The 18,143-nt window shown below is 35.6% G+C and overlaps 6 protein-coding genes across 9 annotated transcripts; 3 read left to right on the forward strand and 3 right to left on the reverse strand.

Moving 5' to 3' along the window:
- Positions 727 to 3,150, forward strand: LOC104756029 (solanesyl diphosphate synthase 2, chloroplastic-like). The gene is made up of 6 exons (XM_010478537.2): positions 727 to 1,322; positions 1,635 to 1,759; positions 1,851 to 1,978; positions 2,079 to 2,182; positions 2,272 to 2,399; positions 2,482 to 3,150. The coding sequence occupies exons 1-6, from the start codon at positions 1,088 to 1,090 to the stop codon at positions 3,028 to 3,030; spliced, it is 1,269 nt and encodes a 422-aa protein (XP_010476839.1). The 5' UTR covers positions 727 to 1,087; the 3' UTR covers positions 3,031 to 3,150.
- On the reverse strand, positions 3,770 to 7,290 carry LOC104756030 (cytochrome P450 72C1-like). Its single transcript, XM_010478538.2, has 5 exons — positions 6,706 to 7,290; positions 6,001 to 6,218; positions 4,914 to 5,158; positions 4,423 to 4,810; positions 3,770 to 4,332 (listed from the first exon to the last, which is right to left on the reverse strand). Exons 1-5 carry the CDS (start codon positions 6,986 to 6,988, stop codon positions 3,907 to 3,909), a joined length of 1,560 nt encoding a protein of 519 aa, XP_010476840.1. The 5' UTR covers positions 6,989 to 7,290; the 3' UTR covers positions 3,770 to 3,906.
- LOC104756033 (septin and tuftelin-interacting protein 1 homolog 1-like) lies at positions 9,473 to 12,281 on the forward strand. Its single transcript, XM_010478540.2, has one exon. The coding sequence runs from the start codon at positions 9,615 to 9,617 to the stop codon at positions 12,195 to 12,197; it is 2,583 nt and encodes an 860-aa protein (XP_010476842.1). The 5' UTR covers positions 9,473 to 9,614; the 3' UTR covers positions 12,198 to 12,281.
- Positions 12,254 to 13,659, reverse strand: LOC109124699 (60S ribosomal protein L18a-like protein). Its single transcript, XM_010478539.2, has 4 exons — positions 13,348 to 13,659; positions 12,844 to 12,928; positions 12,597 to 12,714; positions 12,254 to 12,498 (listed from the first exon to the last, which is right to left on the reverse strand). Exons 1-4 carry the CDS (start codon positions 13,565 to 13,567, stop codon positions 12,439 to 12,441), a joined length of 483 nt encoding a protein of 160 aa, XP_010476841.1. The 5' UTR covers positions 13,568 to 13,659; the 3' UTR covers positions 12,254 to 12,438.
- On the reverse strand, positions 13,765 to 16,579 carry LOC104756034. 4 transcript variants are annotated; one of them, XM_019239558.1, is made up of 4 exons: positions 16,413 to 16,579; positions 15,242 to 15,850; positions 14,479 to 15,090; positions 13,765 to 14,199 (listed from the first exon to the last, which is right to left on the reverse strand). In XM_019239558.1, exon 3 carries the CDS (start codon positions 14,764 to 14,766, stop codon positions 14,488 to 14,490), a length of 279 nt encoding a protein of 92 aa, XP_019095103.1. In that variant the 5' UTR covers positions 14,767 to 15,090; positions 15,242 to 15,850; positions 16,413 to 16,579; the 3' UTR covers positions 13,765 to 14,199; positions 14,479 to 14,487. The 4 variants fall into 4 exon arrangements, with proteins under 4 accessions (XP_019095103.1, XP_019095102.1, XP_019095100.1 ...); XM_019239557.1 differs by lacking the exon at positions 13,765 to 14,199 and having other exon boundaries at positions 14,300 to 15,090; positions 15,242 to 15,334; positions 15,790 to 15,850; positions 16,413 to 16,577; XM_019239555.1 differs by lacking the exon at positions 13,765 to 14,199 and having other exon boundaries at positions 14,300 to 15,090; positions 15,242 to 15,366; positions 15,790 to 15,850; positions 16,413 to 16,577.
- On the forward strand, positions 16,888 to 17,848 carry LOC104756035 (heme-binding protein 2-like). The gene is made up of 2 exons (XM_010478541.2): positions 16,888 to 17,210; positions 17,296 to 17,848. The coding sequence occupies exons 1-2, from the start codon at positions 16,939 to 16,941 to the stop codon at positions 17,723 to 17,725; spliced, it is 702 nt and encodes a 233-aa protein (XP_010476843.1). The 5' UTR covers positions 16,888 to 16,938; the 3' UTR covers positions 17,726 to 17,848.

Raw genomic sequence — 18,143 nt, forward strand, 5'->3', positions numbered from 1 at the left:
TATGTTATTCAATCATGTATTTTAAAAAGTCTATTAAAATCCACTGTTATTGAACTGATGATTTAAAAATCTACTTTAAAATCTACTGTTATTCAAAATAGTTTGTGGATTTGGATTTTAATGATTTTTGAGATTCTGGAGGATTTAGGTGGGATTTGTTTAGTTAAAAATAAAAAAATCCAAATCTCATGGTTTTATGTGGGATTTGAAAGAATTTTACAATAAATCATATCAACTTCCCTAAAATCTTTCAAAATTCCAAATTTTCTAAATCCCATCAAATCTTCCAAAATCATAGTTTCAATACACCCCCCTAAATGTCGTTACGAGATGACGTCAAGAAAAGAGAAAGGAGTTACGAGTTTTGCTTCTTCGTCTTGATTTGTGTAGTACTTAGTGTGGCTCATTTATTATGATTTCACGGATTGATGAGTTATTTTTATTACACCCTAAAACCTAATTATTGTCGGTAAGTAAACCTTTTATATTAGTAATGGTGATAGATCTAGAATAATAATGATATTATAATTTGTCTTGAAATCAGAAAGAAATGGGATATTCTCTCTAATCTCGAAATATTTTGATTCGAGTTGGATGATGACTGACTAATATCTAGTAACCACGTGGTGTTATCTCAGCTTCTGATTTGATAAAGAATACAACGATGGACTCTTGTTTTATTGTGTTTTCCCTCTCTCTCTCTCACTAATTTGGTACCAGTAGTAGTACACAATTGAATTAGAAAAAAAAACGGACAGGACACAACAACAACAACACACAAATCTGAAATCTCTCTTTCGTCCTCCAAAGGACAGACTTTGAGGAGAGACTTCTTATGTGGTTTTGTCTCGTCCACCCAAACAAAATCAAAACTCTATTCACTTGTAACTTCTTCTTTCTTTTATTTTGTCATTTCTCATTTTTTCTAAAATTTTTCCATACACACACCAAATCTCTCTCTCGTCAGCAACAAAACGTAACTTTGGTTTCCGAAGATTCTCTTTGGACTCTCTGTTTCCGGAACTTATTAACCGTATTTGTATTTGGGATTGCCTAAAAAGTTTTTCGTCAATTTTTGTCCTGAGAAATGATGATGTCATGTCGGAATGTTGACTTGGGTACGAGTGTTCTTGATCTGATGCCATGTGGGTGTTCTTGTACCTCTTCTCCAACCAGTCGTCAACTCTTGTTTAGGAATTGTTCCAAGAATCTTTGTAGGATTGGTGGCAGAAGCTATGGTGGCAACTTGGTTTTACTCCGTCCTGATTTGGGGACTTGCAGAGCCGTTCCTGCTAAACCAAAGGAGACTTATCTCCTCAATGGTAACAACCATATCTACTCTTTTCTCTTAAAACTATCTGATTTTTGGTAGTGATATAATTGATTTTGAGATTCTTTAGTTTTGATGTTTGGTTTGTTAAGTTATTGAATGATTGGTCTTCACTTTTATCTGGTACATACTAATGTCAATTAGGAGTACTATCCATTATTTTTTCTTTTTTCTTTTTGAGCATGCATGAGACTTTGGTTGAGGCAACAGCTTTTTACACATATAAGACTTTTCTTCAGGTTTTGAAATTTTCTGAAACTGGAGTTTTAATTAATGCTTATGAGAATAATGATGGGTTGTGTAGGTATTGGTCAAGATAAAACAGTGATGCTCAATCTGAAGCCAGAATCACAAAAGCCTATATCTTTGGAAAATCTGTTTGAGGTTGTAGCTGATGATTTGCAGAGGTTGAATGACAATCTTTTATCGGTTAGTAGCACCTCAGGCAACATTTCTTTTCTTATGGTCTCCTAAAAGAGAGTTATGGTCCTAATTATGTCAAATGTTCTTCTTTTATTAGATTGTTGGTGCAGAAAATCCGGTTTTAATATCTGCAGCTGAGCAAATTTTTAGTGCTGGTGGCAAGAGGATGAGACCCGGTTTGGTTTTCCTTGTATCACGAGCCACCGCAGAATTAGCTGGCTTAAAGTAATCTATATTACTGTCATTATCATTACATCTTTGACCTTCGACATTGCGTATAGTCTCTAGCATTAAAAATGATGGTTTCTAGCTGATCTTGGTGCAGGGAACTTACAGTAGAACATCTCCGTTTAGGTGAGATTATTGAGATGATTCACACCGCAAGTTTAATACATGATGATGTCTTAGACGAAAGTGATATGCGAAGAGGTTTGTTAGACAATTTTATTATATTCTTTTTGATCAGAATGTACATTTTCTCTCTGCAAAGTTTTAAGCTTTCACTTTGTGTTTGTTAGGAAAAGAAACGGTTCATGAACTTTTCGGAACAAGAGTAGCTGTATTAGCTGGAGACTTCATGTTTGCTCAAGCATCATGGTACTTAGCGAATCTCGAAAACCTCGAAGTCATTAAGCTCATTAGTCAGGTTAGAATTCTTTTCTGAGGCTAGAAGAAGCTTTTTTTACAATACAATGACTTTGGTCTGAATCTTGATTTATGCATTTCAGGTTATCAAAGATTTTGCGAGCGGTGAGATAAAGCAAGCATCAAGTTTGTTCGATTGTGACGTCGAGCTTGATGACTACTTGCTAAAGAGTTACTACAAGACAGCTTCATTAGTAGCTGCAAGCACAAAAGGAGCTGCAATCTTCAGTGAAGTCGAAAGCAAGATTGCAGAGGAAATGTATCAATATGGGAAGAATCTCGGTTTATCTTTCCAAGTAGTTGATGACATTCTGGACTTCACTCAGTCCACAGAGCAGTTAGGGAAGCCTGCAGCTAATGACTTAGCCAAAGGTAACATAACAGCGCCAGTGATCTTTGCACTAGAGAATGAGCCGAGGCTAAGAGAGATCATTGAGTCTGAGTTCTGTGAGCCTGGATCCCTTGAGGAAGCGATTGAAATAGTTAGAAATCGTGGTGGGATCAAGAGAGCTCAAGAATTGGCTAAGGAGAAAGCTGAACTTGCGTTAAAGAATCTGAATTGTCTTCCTAGGAGTGGTTTCAGATCGGCTCTTGAGGATATGGTGATGTTTAATCTTGAAAGGATTGATTAGTTTCAACTCTCAAAGGGTCTTTTGGCACAGGAAACTGTAACACTCTTTATTTGTTCAAACTTCAAACACAGAATTTTTTTACTGTATGTAATAAAGTAACAATAGAAATATTCATGCTTATTATTGCAAAATCAAACAATTTAGAACGAAAAAATGTTAAAACACCTGACCTTGAAATAGTACTTCTGTGTGATGTGTCTCACCAACCATTTGATTCATTTTGCCTCTTAAATTAGACTAAACTAGCTAAAAACATGTTGGTTAATTATTTTGTCGACTTTTCAACAAATATATGATAATTAATCTAATTATTTCACGTGACATTTTCTTTTCACATGGAACTTAGTTTGACAAGATTTTTTTTTGTTGGGATAGTGGAAATTAAACAAAAAAGGCCTCTATTAATTAGCTTTTGCCTTTTGCTGCCACATATTGCAAAAAACGTACAAACACATTACTTGAGCTGTTTCGATAAGTGTATTACTTGTCTATTCAAAACAAGATTCTTTCCTTTTTTTTCTCTTTAAGGGCCACTAGTTTCAGCAGGCACTGGATCTTTATGGTTTATATATATGTGCTTATTGAACACTTGCAAATAGCAATTTTAAACTCAAAAACAAAACAAAAAACAAAAATATTGCAAAGAGGAATTTGAGGAAAATTAAGAGGAACAATATCAAGAAATAAATATAATGAAATTTCTAGATTTGATTTTGTTTCATATATACAAAAAAAAAAAAAAAAGAACACCCAAATAAAGATTTCTTGACAGGATTCAAACTGCATTACCACTACAACACCTTCAAGGTTCTGTTTTGATGATGAACAAAAAAAAAAAGGAAAGCACCTTTACTTTTATAGTTCTTCTTCTACCACCTAAACTTTACGGATGGTCAAATGAGCTCCATGTTGTGGGAATGTAGTTGCAGCCGGGAAAGGAGCATGAGTATACGATGGAGAGAGCTCTACACTGAACCTTTGAAGTACCATTGCCAAGAAGAGCTTAGCTTGCAACATGGAAAAGTTTTGACCGATACAAGTCCGAGGGCCTGTGCTAAACGGCAAGTAGGAGAGTCTTCCTTTGGTTGCACCCGCTACACCATTAACAAACCTCTCGGGCTTAAACTCTTTCACATCATCCCCCCAAAGATCAGGATCATGGTGCACTAAGAGCATTGGTATTGTAACTACAACTCCTTCTGGTAGAGAGAATTTCTCTAGCTTCACTTCTTGTTTAGTTATCCGACATGTGAAGTAAGCTGGCGAATAGAGTCTCAGCACTTCATGGAGGATCATTGTTACCTAATGATAATAGTCAAAGAAGTTGTTAAGTAAACAACCCTTTTTTCTTGTTATAAAGTGGTTTAATCGGTTTTGAAAATGTCTACTTACGACTTTTAGATGGCCTAAGCCTTCGAAATCTGGTTCGTTGGTACCGAACGCCTGAGAAATCTCGTCTCTTGCTTTGTTTTGCCAGTCTTGATGTTGGCTTAAAGCAACAAGTGACCAAACAAACAATGAAGAGGTCACATTTTGACCAGCTAGATAGAAAGCCTTACAGTCATCTATGAGATCATCAAGACTCAACCCTGAATCTGGTCCTTGTTCTTTGATCACTTTTGTATTGGAAGCCAACATGGAGAACAACAAGTCGCTGTTCTTGTCGGTACCTCTTCCTCTTTTTATCTCCTCCTCTTTTGTCTCAATCATAACTTTAAACATAGCCCTCATGTCCCTTTCGGTTTCTCTCAGCCTCCAGTTGAATTTTGTTGGCAAAAATCTTCAAATGACAAATCCAAAAAAAAAAAACATGAAAACTGAATCAGCAAAGTTAGCTTTCCACTTTTAAACTCAGTTGTTAAAAGAAGACATATTATTTTTACTTGGATCCAGGAATGTAGACGGCTCGAATAGCTTGGAGACCAAGATCGATCTGTTCTTGTTGGATTTCGAAGATCTTGATTCCATCTTTGTAGGAGTCACCGAAAGAAGCACGAGCAAGCATGTTTCTCGTTAAGTCATGACAGTGAGTCCATGAATCAAGTTCCACTGTTCCTTTTGCTGACGCTAATTTCTCCCATTCTTCTAACATGTCTTTGCAACTCGTGTTAAATGCTGGTAATATGCTCTGTTCATTTTTATTTAGAAAAATTTATCAGATATTATTATTCCAATTTCAAAAATCAAAACCAACATTTCACACCAAAAAATCACAGATGGTTTCTAGTAGGATAACAAGCTTACACACACACATATGGATATTGATATGTTAATAATTATTGGCTCATAATGTTGTTGTTAAAGAATACTGAATGCTCTGCATCTGCATATTTGACGTTTCTGTACTAAATTCATAAGTTGTTTTATCAAAAAATAAGAAAAGTGGATATATATTTAGAAATTCTTGAAATATGATTTCACTTTTTTTTCGTTAATGTGTCTTTTTGGCTTTTTCTGTTTCTCGCTTTTAGACTTTTAGTAGGTGGCGTGGCGTGGATTCTAGTCTCCTGTGTGGACTTTTTCTCTGTTTGTTCTTTTTTCTTCAAATACCTTTTTCAGTTTTTTTTTAATACTAATATTTTGTTTTTTTTTTCTCCAAGTGACAGTTAATATTCTCTTTTTCTTTTTTTCTGATTAATTTATTTTTGTTTAATTATCTAGGGAAAAAAATTAAAACTATATATTTTAAATTGATAAAAATATTATTTTTTTGGTATTGTATAAATCTCTCAGCTACCAAACAAACAAAAAGACGTTACTTATCTGACTTTCTTTTCGAAAAAAGTAAAAGAGAATGAAACTGACCAAAATCTAAAGAATGAGACGAAAATGATGTTCACAAAGTTCACACTATGTCAGAGTTAAAAATTATAATCATATAAAAAAACAAAAAACAATTATTATTAGAGTCAAAATGAGCAGTGTGTTTAATGTATATAATTAATAATATATCAAATAAGAAAAACATACCTTCAAATTATCAATACGAAAAGCAGGATTAAGAATGCTTCGGTGTTTAGACCATTTAGGACCTTCGTGGTTGAGAAGACCACTGAGGAAAACATGATTGTGTGATCCAATCTTTGGTTTTGGAAAGAGTTCGTGCCTTGACATTATCTCTCGAAGTGCCTCTGGATCCATTACTATCACGTTCGGGTACGGTCCGTACCATGTGAAACACTTCTTCCCTATTAAAAACAAACAAAAAATATATTGATTAATTAATTACCACCATTTTTAGTTTAAACAACCTAATATATATGCATATGAAACAAAACACAACACATACAAAGAATGCTATATTGGACAGATTATCTTTGATATGATCCGCTAAGAGTGCTTTTATTCTATTTTATGTGACTAGACTATATATAACCAGAAAAAGAAAGATATCAGATTTAGATCTAAATTATGCAAATGTGTGCATAATCATATACACACAATTACTCTGAATTTTCTGTTCATATATCCTTCAAAATGGAAAAAAAAAAACAATATGAAGAAGAAGAAACTAACTACTCTCACCAAAATTATAAGAATGTTTGTGAATCTAATAACACAAGATCAAGTGTACTTGTTGGGTCTTATTTAGATGCTTGTAAGTATAAAAAAACCTACAAAACTTGATAAATAATAAGTCGAGAGAGTACTATGATGTGGGGGATCATATCATACCATGTTTTAGAACAGTGTGATGGAGAAAAGGCATGACACGGGGAAGAAAATCAGCGCCGAGAGGAAGAGGAAGAGAGTGAGCAACTTGATCCATCTGATTACTCTCTCTCATATCTCCCATCAAAATCCTATAAGAATTCCCAGAAAATCCTTGTTTCTTGAGATATCTCTCCAGTCTCTTTGGCCTTAACCAAACCCAATTCACAGCTCTCCATACCCAATTCAGTATCAAGATCGATACCCCGATCAAGAACACTCTTTTAACAGTAGTTATCTCCATCATCAGCTATGAGAGGAAGAAAGAAAGAAAGAAAGAAAGAAAGAAAGAAAGAAGGAAAGAAAGGAGACAAAACTATAATGATGATGCTTATAATTTCATCAGTTGACTATATATGTTGGAGGCAGCTGTACATCTATCTAGCTATATATATGCATGAATAGGTATACTGTAGGATACAAAATGTGATACAAAAACTTGGTTTATAATAGATACAGACACTATAGAGAGAGGATATAATGTAATAAATCGCTGTATCTGCAACTGGCAATGAATTTATAACAACAAGTTCTTTGGTGTATATTTCCAAAAATTTAATTTTGTCTTCCTTTCCTTACGCTACATCCATGTGGCTTTATTGCATGAGTATTTAGTATATGTAATCTATTTGTTTTTTTTTAAATATAAAAAATATACTATTATATGACGATGCTTCCATATTCACATTTTTGTTTGCGTCCCCATATCGTAGATACCGTAATTAGAGAAAGGAAAATTCCCACGTAACTCTCTCCTGAATATTTTTTTCATTAATTGTTTGTTTAATTTCTCTTCAATTAACTAACCTTTTTAGGTGGAGAACTCGAAATTAACCTTAAAAACATTTAAAAAAACAAAATTTGGTCACCTTAAAATATATGTCATTTGTTTTACAAAAATAACTATTTTACCATTTGTCAGTTTGTTACACATATGAAAAAACTATACAAGTCTTTTTATTATCTTTGTTAATAAAGTTAAAACTGATATTTCAGTGGTAGAAATACAAAACGATGTTTTTTGTAATATAAAAATATAACTTTATAATGATAGTGTTTAAGAATGGATAAGTAAAAAAAAAAAAGTAAACATGATTACATGAGTTGGTAATGTTAAATTACCCGTAATTTAATATGGAGACAATAAATATGGAACCAGGTGGCGTTGTTCTTTGGAGACGATGAATAGCAATGTCAACTCTCTTACGAAACGCATGTGATATATAATATCATACTAATATATACACAAAAAAAAAAGATAATGTTCGTCCAACCATATCAATTAATTTCTGTTTTTAAATAAATTATAATGCAATTACGCGTAGACTAGGGTCATTATCATTTACTAATTCCACCTAGGACAAAATAGGTCTAACGGCTACGGGCGTCGTTGGTTAATTAAAATAGTTATAACGTATGCTTTTTTATTTTGATTAGCAGTTATAGTGATTAATTGGTTTGTTCAATAAATAATAAATAGGCTAGGCTTAGAGAAAAACAAAATGAAAAAAAAAAAACGTCTTCTCGCGAAGCTCAAACATATTTTATTTATTTATCGGAGGTATTCAAAACAAGTCTAATAAGTTTGATCATGAAAGTTAAAAATAGTCTAGTCATGGTTAAGAAAAGTAAGTTGCATTATTCAAGCAATGTGTGCGATTAAGTGACGACATATATACACGTTTATACATATCATGTGAGATATATTAAATATGTGTGCATATATATATATATATATATATATATACGTTTAGATATTAATTTCAACAAGGAAACAACAATGGTAGCTTTTGGCTTTTGCGTCAAATTATGAAATATGACGTCCAAGCCTACGTAAGATTATTCAACTAAATAGAAAAAGTCGAGTCATAGTCACAACCGACTTTTCTTGGTTATAAAATCATCTAAAAAAGGTGGGTTTCTTTATGTGTTATAGTTTGAAATCCCAAAATTTATGTGATTTGTAACAGAAAAAATGGGATTTTGTTGTACTAGTTCTGAAATAATATAATTATTCTTTCTTTAATTAATACATTTTGTTGCAAATAACTAATGTTTGGTTAGAGAAAATAAAGTGTTCCTAAAAAATCTTGACTTCATATATAATACGTACTGTGTGAACCAAAAAAATATTGACTTATTATATATAATCCAAAGGAAAACGAATTCAATTTAAGATAGAACAAGATACTGTATATGTATTTTGTTGTTGATAATAACGTAGAAAACTATATCTTAAAGAAACAATATTTATCCTCAAAAAATTATAGGGATTAATTAATTAAGGGGTAAAACCTAACATTTCAAAAGGAAAGAGGTCAAAAAGCGACCTAAAAGAGAAGAGAAAAATACATAATCGATATCAAAACAGGAGAGTGATCATATCGACCAAAAACTGAAATAGCCAACGGAAGAGGATAAGAGGACAGAGACATGAAATGTGAAAAAACATAACTATAGTTGCAAAATTGGGAAAGACGGTGCCGTCTAAAATAGCAATAAGTGTGTAGCTTTTACAAAGTAAGAAAGGGATTATATAATTTGAATGCAGTTATGATTCCATAATCTTACAATTTTGTTAACCAAACCACAGGGTGCGAGAGTGATAAAACAAGTGTAGCAACAGGTTAAGCGAGTGAAACTGGAACATTTATGGGCTCTGATTAAAAAAACGTAAATGGGCCTATCTTATTTAAAAGGCCCAATTCGGTTAATACTTTCTCTCCGATGATGATACGCTGCGACGTCGGCGATTTGTGGGAGTCTAATAAATCCGAAAACCTTAAAAATTTGTTCGATTGATTTTTTAATTTCTTCTGTCTCTCAGATAGTTTGGAATCAAAGACGAGGGTTTCGGATCTAGCTGCTTAGCGATGGACGAGTATCAAGAGATGGAGAGATTCAGTATGGATAATGACTATGAAGGAGGTCGATGGGAAGGTGACGAGTTTGTGTACGAAAAGAGGAAAGAGAAGCGGAAACAAACCAAACACGACTCTACTTATGGAATCTTCGCTGAGAGCGATTCTGATTCCGATTATTCTAGCGGCGGAGGATCTCGGAGGAAGAGGCGTAAGGATCGAGACTCGGGAATGAAGGCCGACTCAACCAAGCCTGTCAATTTTGTTTCTACAGGTACGGTATCGCCGACTCGAGAGATTGATAAGGATTCTAGAGAACAACATAACGGTGATAAAAATAGTGATAAAATCGAAGATGGTGATATGATTGATGAGGATGTTCCAGTTAGAGGTGGATTGGGTATTGGAAGCTCAGGTTTAGGGTCAGGGTTAGGGTTAGGGTTAGGGTTAGGGTTTAATTCGAATGGTTTTGATGATGAGGACAATCTCTTACCGGGTGCACTGGGGAAGAAGATAGCTGATAGGGCAAAGATGAGAGGGAAGGCAAAGATGGAGAAGAGAGGTCAAGAGGGTGGCGGTGCAAAGGAAGGGAAGAAGAAGACTTTGGCCGGTGATATAGGTCAGTTTGAGAAGTCTACTAAAGGAATAGGTATGAAGCTGCTTGAAAAGATGGGGTATAAGGGAAAAGGGCTTGGGAAGAATCAGCAAGGTATTGTCGCTCCTATTGAAGTGCAGTTGAGGCCGAAGAATATGGGTATGGGGTACAATGATTTCAAGGAGGCTAAGTTGCCTGATTTAAAAAAGGTTGAGGAGAAGAAGATTGTTGGTGTCAGTGTCAGTGAGAATGAACAGCGTCATGGTGATAGCGGAGGGAGAAATCTTTGGAAGAAGAAGAAGAAGGTTAGGAAGGAAGTTTATGTCACTGCAGAGGAGTTGTTAGAGAAGAAGCAGGAAGAGGGATTTGGTGGTGGGCAGACCATTATCGATATGCGAGGACCACAGGTTCGGGTTGTGACGAATTTGGAAAATTTAGATGCAGAGGAGAAAGCAAAAGACGCAGATGTTCCAATGCCAGAGTTACAACACAACTTGCGCTTGATTGTCGATCTAGTTGAGCATGAAATTCAGAAGATTGATAGGGACTTGAGGAACGAGAGAGAATCAGCCTTGAGCTTACAGCAGGAGAAGGAAATGCTTATAACGGAGGAAGAAAAACAAAAAAGACACTTAGACAACATGGAATATATCGCAGATGAAATAAGTCGAATCGAGCTGGAGAATACATCTGGGAATTTGACACTTGACTCACTTGCTAATCGTTTCGAGGACCTGCAAGCTAGCTACCCTGATGATTATAAGCTTTGTAACTTGTCCACCATTGCTTGCTCACTGGCCTTGCCTCTCTTTATCAGAATGTTTCAAGGTTGGGACCCTCTTAGGGATGCAGTGCATGGTCTCAAGGCTATATCTTCTTGGAGAAAGCTTTTGGAAGTCCAGGAAGACCAAAATATCTGGGTAGTCTCAACGCCTTATAGCCAACTAGTCTCGGAGGTAGTGTTACCTGCTGTGCGAATAGCAGGCATTAATTCCTGGGAACCTAGAGACCCTGAGCCGATGCTTACATTTCTCGAGACATGGGAAAATTTGCTGCCTTCATCTGTCTTGCATACGATTTTGGACACAGTAGTGCTGCCAAAATTGTCAACTGCTGTTGAATATTGGGATCCCCAAAGGGAACGTGTTGCCATCCATGTTTGGGTGCATCCTTGGTTGCCAATACTTGGTCAGAAGTTGGAGTTTATGTACCAGATAATTCAGATGAAATTGAGTAATGTTCTTGATGCTTGGTATCCTAATGATCAGTCTGTCTACACTATTCTTTCGCCATGGAAGACCGTTTTTGATGCTACAAGCTGGGAACAGCTTATGCGTCGTTACATAGTTCCCAAACTTCAGCTGGTTTTGCAAGAGTTACAGGTAAACCCGGCAGCCCAGGATTTAGAAAGGTTCCATTGGGTAATGATGTGGGCATCTGCAGTACCCATACATCTAATGGCTGATTTGATGGAGAGGTTCTTCTTCCCAAAATGGCTGGACGTGTTGTACCATTGGTTACTGTCTAAACCGAGTTTCGAAGAGATCCACGGATGGTATTCTGGTTGGAAATCATTATTCCCGCAAGAGCTTTCAGCAAACGAGAGGATCCGAATCCAGTTAAAGCGTGGTTTAGATATGTTGATGGAAATAGTTGAAGGAGTTGAAGTGTCTCAGCCAAGGGCAAAGGCAAATGTGCATAGACAGTCCGAGCCAGCTAAGGCTGAACCTCAAGCTAAGGCTCGGCAGATGGACAGCACTGAGGTGCTGAGTTTGAAAGAAGTGTTGGAAGTATTTGCGCAAGAGAAGGAGTTGCTGTTCAAACCGAAACCGAATAGAATGCACAATGGTCTTCAGATATATGGGTTTGGAAACGTGAGTGTGATAATAGACTCAGTGAATCAGAAGCTGTTCGCTCAGAAAGATGGAGCTTGGTTTCTTGTAACTCCTGATGACTTGTTGAGGATGCACAACAATACAACTGTTTCTGGAAAACGATAGACTGCATTTTATATTGTAAGGTTTCTGATGTATAAACAATCTTCAATCTTATCACGTTTTGTCTTTAAATTTGACTTCTTCTTATTTAGATAACAAAACCCAAAATAATTTTCTGTGAAGTTTACACTTTTTTTCTTTCTTCATAGAGTAGCTAGCAAAAAGAAGTTGATAATACAACACACGATAAAGAAAACCTATACAACCGTTTTGAGAATAACTGACAAGATGATTGATCGATCAATCACCAGTCTTCTGCTCCTTTAGATACACCCAGAATCACAGCGATTGTTGCAAGAATAGCCTGCAATGTTGAGACATGGATCAACTAAATTAGGGTCCCATGGAAGTTAAAGAAACAAGGTGAAAGATAAAGGAAAGAGAGCGTGTAGGAAAAATTACAGCGATAGTGCAAGCAATGTATCCTGGTTTCTCCCTGTAATCGATCCTTCTTCCAAACATCATGATGAACAATCCGACATACCAAGGGATTGCTCCAAGGAAAAATCCAACTACGAAGCTTCAAGAAGACCAAAAAATACTTTCTCAGGGATATTATAAACAACCAAACGAGCAAAGACTTGTGTTAACAGAGACATGTTTAAGCAAGGGCATGTTTGGAGCTCATGTAATTTTGAAGGTAACTTACAGGAACCATCCAAGACCAATTCCACAGCAAGGAAGGCGGCGTTGTCTCCCAGTCACAGGTCTTCCTTCAGCAACACCACCATGGACTGAAAATAAAAACAATAAGAAAGAAGTAAACATAAAAACAGCTGAACAAGACATCCATTTAAACCATAAGAACCGCTGAACAAGACAACCTAACTTTTAACTGAGCTGTTCCTAGAAAGTACTCAAAAGCTCCAAACTTTTAAATTCTCATAAATATTACAAATCATATATCATCTCAACGCATGGCAAAGAAGTTAGATTTTCACATACAGATCATAAAGAAAAAAAAAGTTTCACCATTCAATCGCAATGAACAAACCCTAAACTGATTTATCTATCTTGCAAAACAACACAACGATAATTTCATGANAAAAAAAAAAAAAAAAAAAAAAAAAAAAAAAAAAAAAAAAAAAAAATTCCCAAATCTGCAAAAATCGAAATCCGCATGATCCAATTCAGGAAGAGAGAAGCTAGATACCTGGAACGGTTTGATAACCATGAGCGTAATAAGGAGCTCCGGAATCGTAAACACCAGGAGGAGCTGAAGGTTGAGGAAAGCCAGTGACCGGAGCAGAGCTCTGCGGTGGAGGGTAATTGGAAACACCTTGAAAGGTACCGTATTGATGATGATGATGATGCTGGTTACCTTCTTCCGAAGCAAATCCTTTGCTCCTTGTATCTTCTTCTCCGTGACCCATATCTCTTTTCCCCGTGATCGATCGCGCTCTTTCTCTCAAAATCGAGATTGCAAAAGTCTTTGAATCAATTTTTGGAAGAAGAAGAAGAAGAAGAACCAAGTCTTGTTTTGTTTTGTTTATTTGCTGTCAGACCCGTGATAACGCGTATTTTCCAATTTTGGCCCCGAGTTATTATTTTTATGTATTTACAACCACCGACTGACATTTGTACAATTACTCTGTTTATTCATTTTAATTATAAAGTTTGGAAAAATTATTAAGTGAACATGTGGTGTGGTTAGGGTATAAAAATCTTAAATGCATCCATCGAAGCTTCGAGTTCGTGGATGAAATTAAACTAATCTTCTTTATTAGTGAGATCTAACTTCTAACTAAATCAATCATTTTCCTTATTTTAAGTTCATGAGAAAAAACAAATACAAAAAGAGATTTTTTTTTCCAGAAATATGTCACTATTAGCAATTCGTTGTCCTTGATTTTTTTTTTGTTAAATTGTCACTTTTGTCAACTAACAACTTAGTTGTTAAGCTTTTATATTACTTTCTCTGAGTGGGGATTTGTTTTCTCTTCTTCTTTTCCCTGTCTAAGTGGGAACCTTTAATTCTCAGCCTCCAAAGAAACATAAACCTAAACTGAATCAAGAAAAAAAAAGTAGTATTACAATACAAAACTTTATAACTTTCCCACAAATTTGTGTACCTCCATGTATTTTTATATACGTTTGCAGACATAAAAGCATAATATCTTTCAAGATACATAATGAAACGAACAAAATAATCTGGATTCTGAAACAGAAGATGTGATGCTCTCTCAACCTATATGGATTTAAGATCATTTACATGTAGGAGGAAGATGAAGGAAAAAATTGCAAAACATGAGGAGAAGAACTCTGTATTGAAAATAGAAGCCACCTTTTTCTTTTAACAAGCACAAATATCCTCATGAGAGCAATCTTGGCCACAATCATCATCGATGGAGTCTGAGAATCCTTGGCTACTCGAGACTGTAATGATCATTACCTTCTCATCCGGTTTGGCTTCTTCTGGTTCGAGAAGATTCTTCCTGAGATCACTCAAATCCTCCTTTTCCTCTGTCATGAATCTGTGGAGAATGGAGAAGCAAGTGAAACATGAAAACACTAGATTGATTGCAAACAAGGCGATGCAGAAGATTATGACGATACAATTGTAAGCATCCATTCTTCTTGGAAGCTGAGCATGTTGGTTGGCTAACAAACACCAGAATCATTCAAATTTCAGAAAAATCAAAAGTATTTCACTTTTCAAGAGAAGTTGAACCAATATATTTTTGGATTCTCTGGTCCCCCTCGAAGATATAAGAAGAAAGCTCAAATCTGAATGTATTTGTGTGTTTTACATCTCTTTATAAGAAGACAACAAAAAGGTTAAAAGAAAACAATATTATTATTTTTCTGGGTCTGCGGTGGAGAAAAGATTTTTCAACGGATAAAGGTGGTAAGCATGACAAAAGCATTTGTCTCTTTCTTTCCCTTTCCACCAAATCTGTTGAGTTTCATAGATATACAGATATATATTTATTGTGTTAAGACATTAGTGTACACATATTTATAAAGAAGTACACGTTTATATAAGTTACTGACAAGACATATTTTATTGTATGTTTCAGTTTTCAGATAGGGGAATTGCATCTTACCCTTTTTACCATATCGCAGGGTATTTGGTTTCACCTGCACAGTTTCCATCAGTGAATGGCAATAGCATCTGAAGAGATCATCTCACCATCTGTCTGTTTCAGACATTGAATCTAAGATTTGGAATCTAAGTATGACAAAAAAAAACCATTTGTTTATAAAGATTATCTGATGTTAGCATTTCAATATGTGGCTTTGAGTGTGAGATGATAATCTATCTACAAATTATTGTTTAAAGGGGTTTGAAGAATTCTAAGTTTGATGTAAACAACAAGAACGCATTACTATGAATAAAACTTCATTGACAAATAAGTTTTGTGGCAACCTGAATAAGTAAAACTAGACTAGTTCTTCCACTTATCTGAATTCATAGATTATTTATCACAATAACCACACAACTTTATCATTGACTACCTGCATTTTGCAATATAGAAAGAAAGTCTCAGGATTTTACAATCTATTATAAAGTACATTTTTGTAAAGACAGCTACGAATTTAAAAGCCATGAACAAAACATATATAGACTACGAAATTACTAAAAAAGTTAAACCTGTTTTTAGTAACCGTTGCCAATTCTTCTGCTTTGAATTTTCTCCTTTAAAGACAAGTCTCTGCATTAAAAAAAAAAAACAGAGTTGACATGTCGATCAAAAGTCAAATTGTTTTAAAAACATGGCAAGATGAAACAAGAACATGTCAATGACTTGCACAAAATACAAAAGTGGAGAAAAAAAAAAGAAGAGATTCAGATGAGTAAGGCAAACATCATGTTGAAACACAGAGAACCACCAACAGCTAAGAGCTGGGCAGTACTTTAGTCTCTTATATAATTCAGCCATTACTGTTTTCATCATAATCCCAAAATTGAGTTAAAACAATACAAAAGTTCAAAGCTTTGAAATGGTCTTAAGCAGTAAAAATCATCGTTCAAAAGCACAAGTTATGTGAGCAATCTATAAACATTTGTAGAGGGTTCAAAGTGCATCTTTGAAGTATAGGATTGATCTATGATGCTTTCGAAACACATATTGATTCTTCCAACTCAAATGCATAATGGTTAGATATTGGAAGAGAAAGCATTTAAGAAAACTGATAAAAAATTAGAAGATCTCAAAGATAAAAAGTGTCAACGTTGCTTCAACTCAGGAACGCATAATATATATATATATATACCCGGAGGTCAGTACTCGTCTCAGAAAGCAACTCTCCTTTCAGGCATTTCGTCGAACAGTTGATGCGCATTTTTTCATCAGATCATAACAGAGAGAAGGAGATGACTTGGTAGAAGTTTAGTAAAGTTCCTTGAGTAGTGCACTTTCGTAAATAAGGGTACAAAATCAGTTCTCGGGCCGGACCGTGTTGGGTTCCTTTGTTTGGGTTTTAGTGTTTGACCACATTGTTGTAATTTGCTATAAAGATCCCTCTGTAGTTTCGTTTATTACGATTTAACCCTAGTACTTTTTATATAACCCGTGGCAATCACAAAATTCAAATAGTTCATAGACATTAGACACATATAACTAGACCAAAAAAGTGATTTTTTTAAAACTCAAAACTTGTTAAACACACAAAACCTATCCGAAGATGAACCACACTTTCATAAGTAACAATATTAACCATTCGTTATGATATTATAAGGCCGCATAAAACGCAGAAACAAGACATGTAGCTCCTCTGTACCCAAAAAAAAAAACCAGCCATGGCTGCCGGTTTAAGCTTCTTTAAGCTCTCATTCCTCCTCAGCCTCCTCTCTGGTGGTTCAGACCTACTACTAGGTCCCGGAGCTGGATCCGGACCTGACCAAATCGGGAAGTTCCCGCCGTCTTGTAACCGTATCGAGTGCCCGAGCTACGAGCTGGTTCACTCAGGAAACGAATACGAGATTCGCCGGTACAATACCACCGCCTGGGTTTCCACTAAACCGATTCAAGATATCTCTTTCGTCGATGCTACAATCTCTGCTTTCTTCGAGTAAGTTGCTAAACAATTCAATCTTAATGCTTTACTCGGATAAAGATTGCGTCTTTTAATACTTTTTTGTGTTTGGGGGATTCAGGTTGTTCGCATACATTCAGGGGATGAACGAGTATAATCAGAAGATTGAAATGACCGCTCCGGTCATCGCTCAAGTCTTACCAAGCGATGGTCCCTTTTGTAAATCTTCCTTCGTTGTGTCTTTTTACGTTCCCAAAAAGAACCAGCCTGATCCTGCTCCGGCTGAGAATCTTCAAATTCAGAAATGGAGCTCTAGGTACGTGGCGGTCAGACAATTCGGTGGTTTCGTATCCAATGACGGCCTCGGAGAAGAAGCTGCGGCGCTGGACTCTAGCCTCAAAGGTACGGCGTGGGCTAATGCAATAGCGAAAAGCAAAAAAGAAGGTGGTGTTGGCTCGGATGCAGATTACACGGTGGCTCAGTATAACTCACCTTACGAGTTCACCGGTCGGGTCAATGAGATTTGGTTTCCGTTTGAAATGGACGTTTAGTTTTTTACCCTTCTCAATAAAATAAGAGGTTGTTAATCCGTTATAAAGTACATTTTTGTAAAGACAGCTATGATGAATTCGAACGTCATGAACAAATATTATAAAGTACACTTTTTAAAAACCGTTGTCAACTCTAGTGCTTTGAACTTTCTCCTTTTGGATATCAAAACTTTTGCCCAACTCGTACAGCGAGAAAACTCTGAAAGGTATATAGTTTTAAAGACAAGTCTCTGCATAATAAAAACAGAGTTGACATATCGATCAAGTCAAATCGTTTTAAAACATGGCATGATGAAACAAGAATATGTCAATGACTTGCACAAAATACAAAATTGGGGGAAAAAGAAGAGATTCAGATGAGTAACTCAGAGATCATGTTGAACACAGAGAACCACCACCAGGTCCAGCAGCAAAGAGC

Source organism: Camelina sativa, chromosome 17 (assembly GCF_000633955.1).
Source record: "Camelina sativa cultivar DH55 chromosome 17, Cs, whole genome shotgun sequence".
In the NCBI taxonomy this organism is placed as follows: Eukaryota; Viridiplantae; Streptophyta; class Magnoliopsida; order Brassicales; family Brassicaceae; genus Camelina; species Camelina sativa.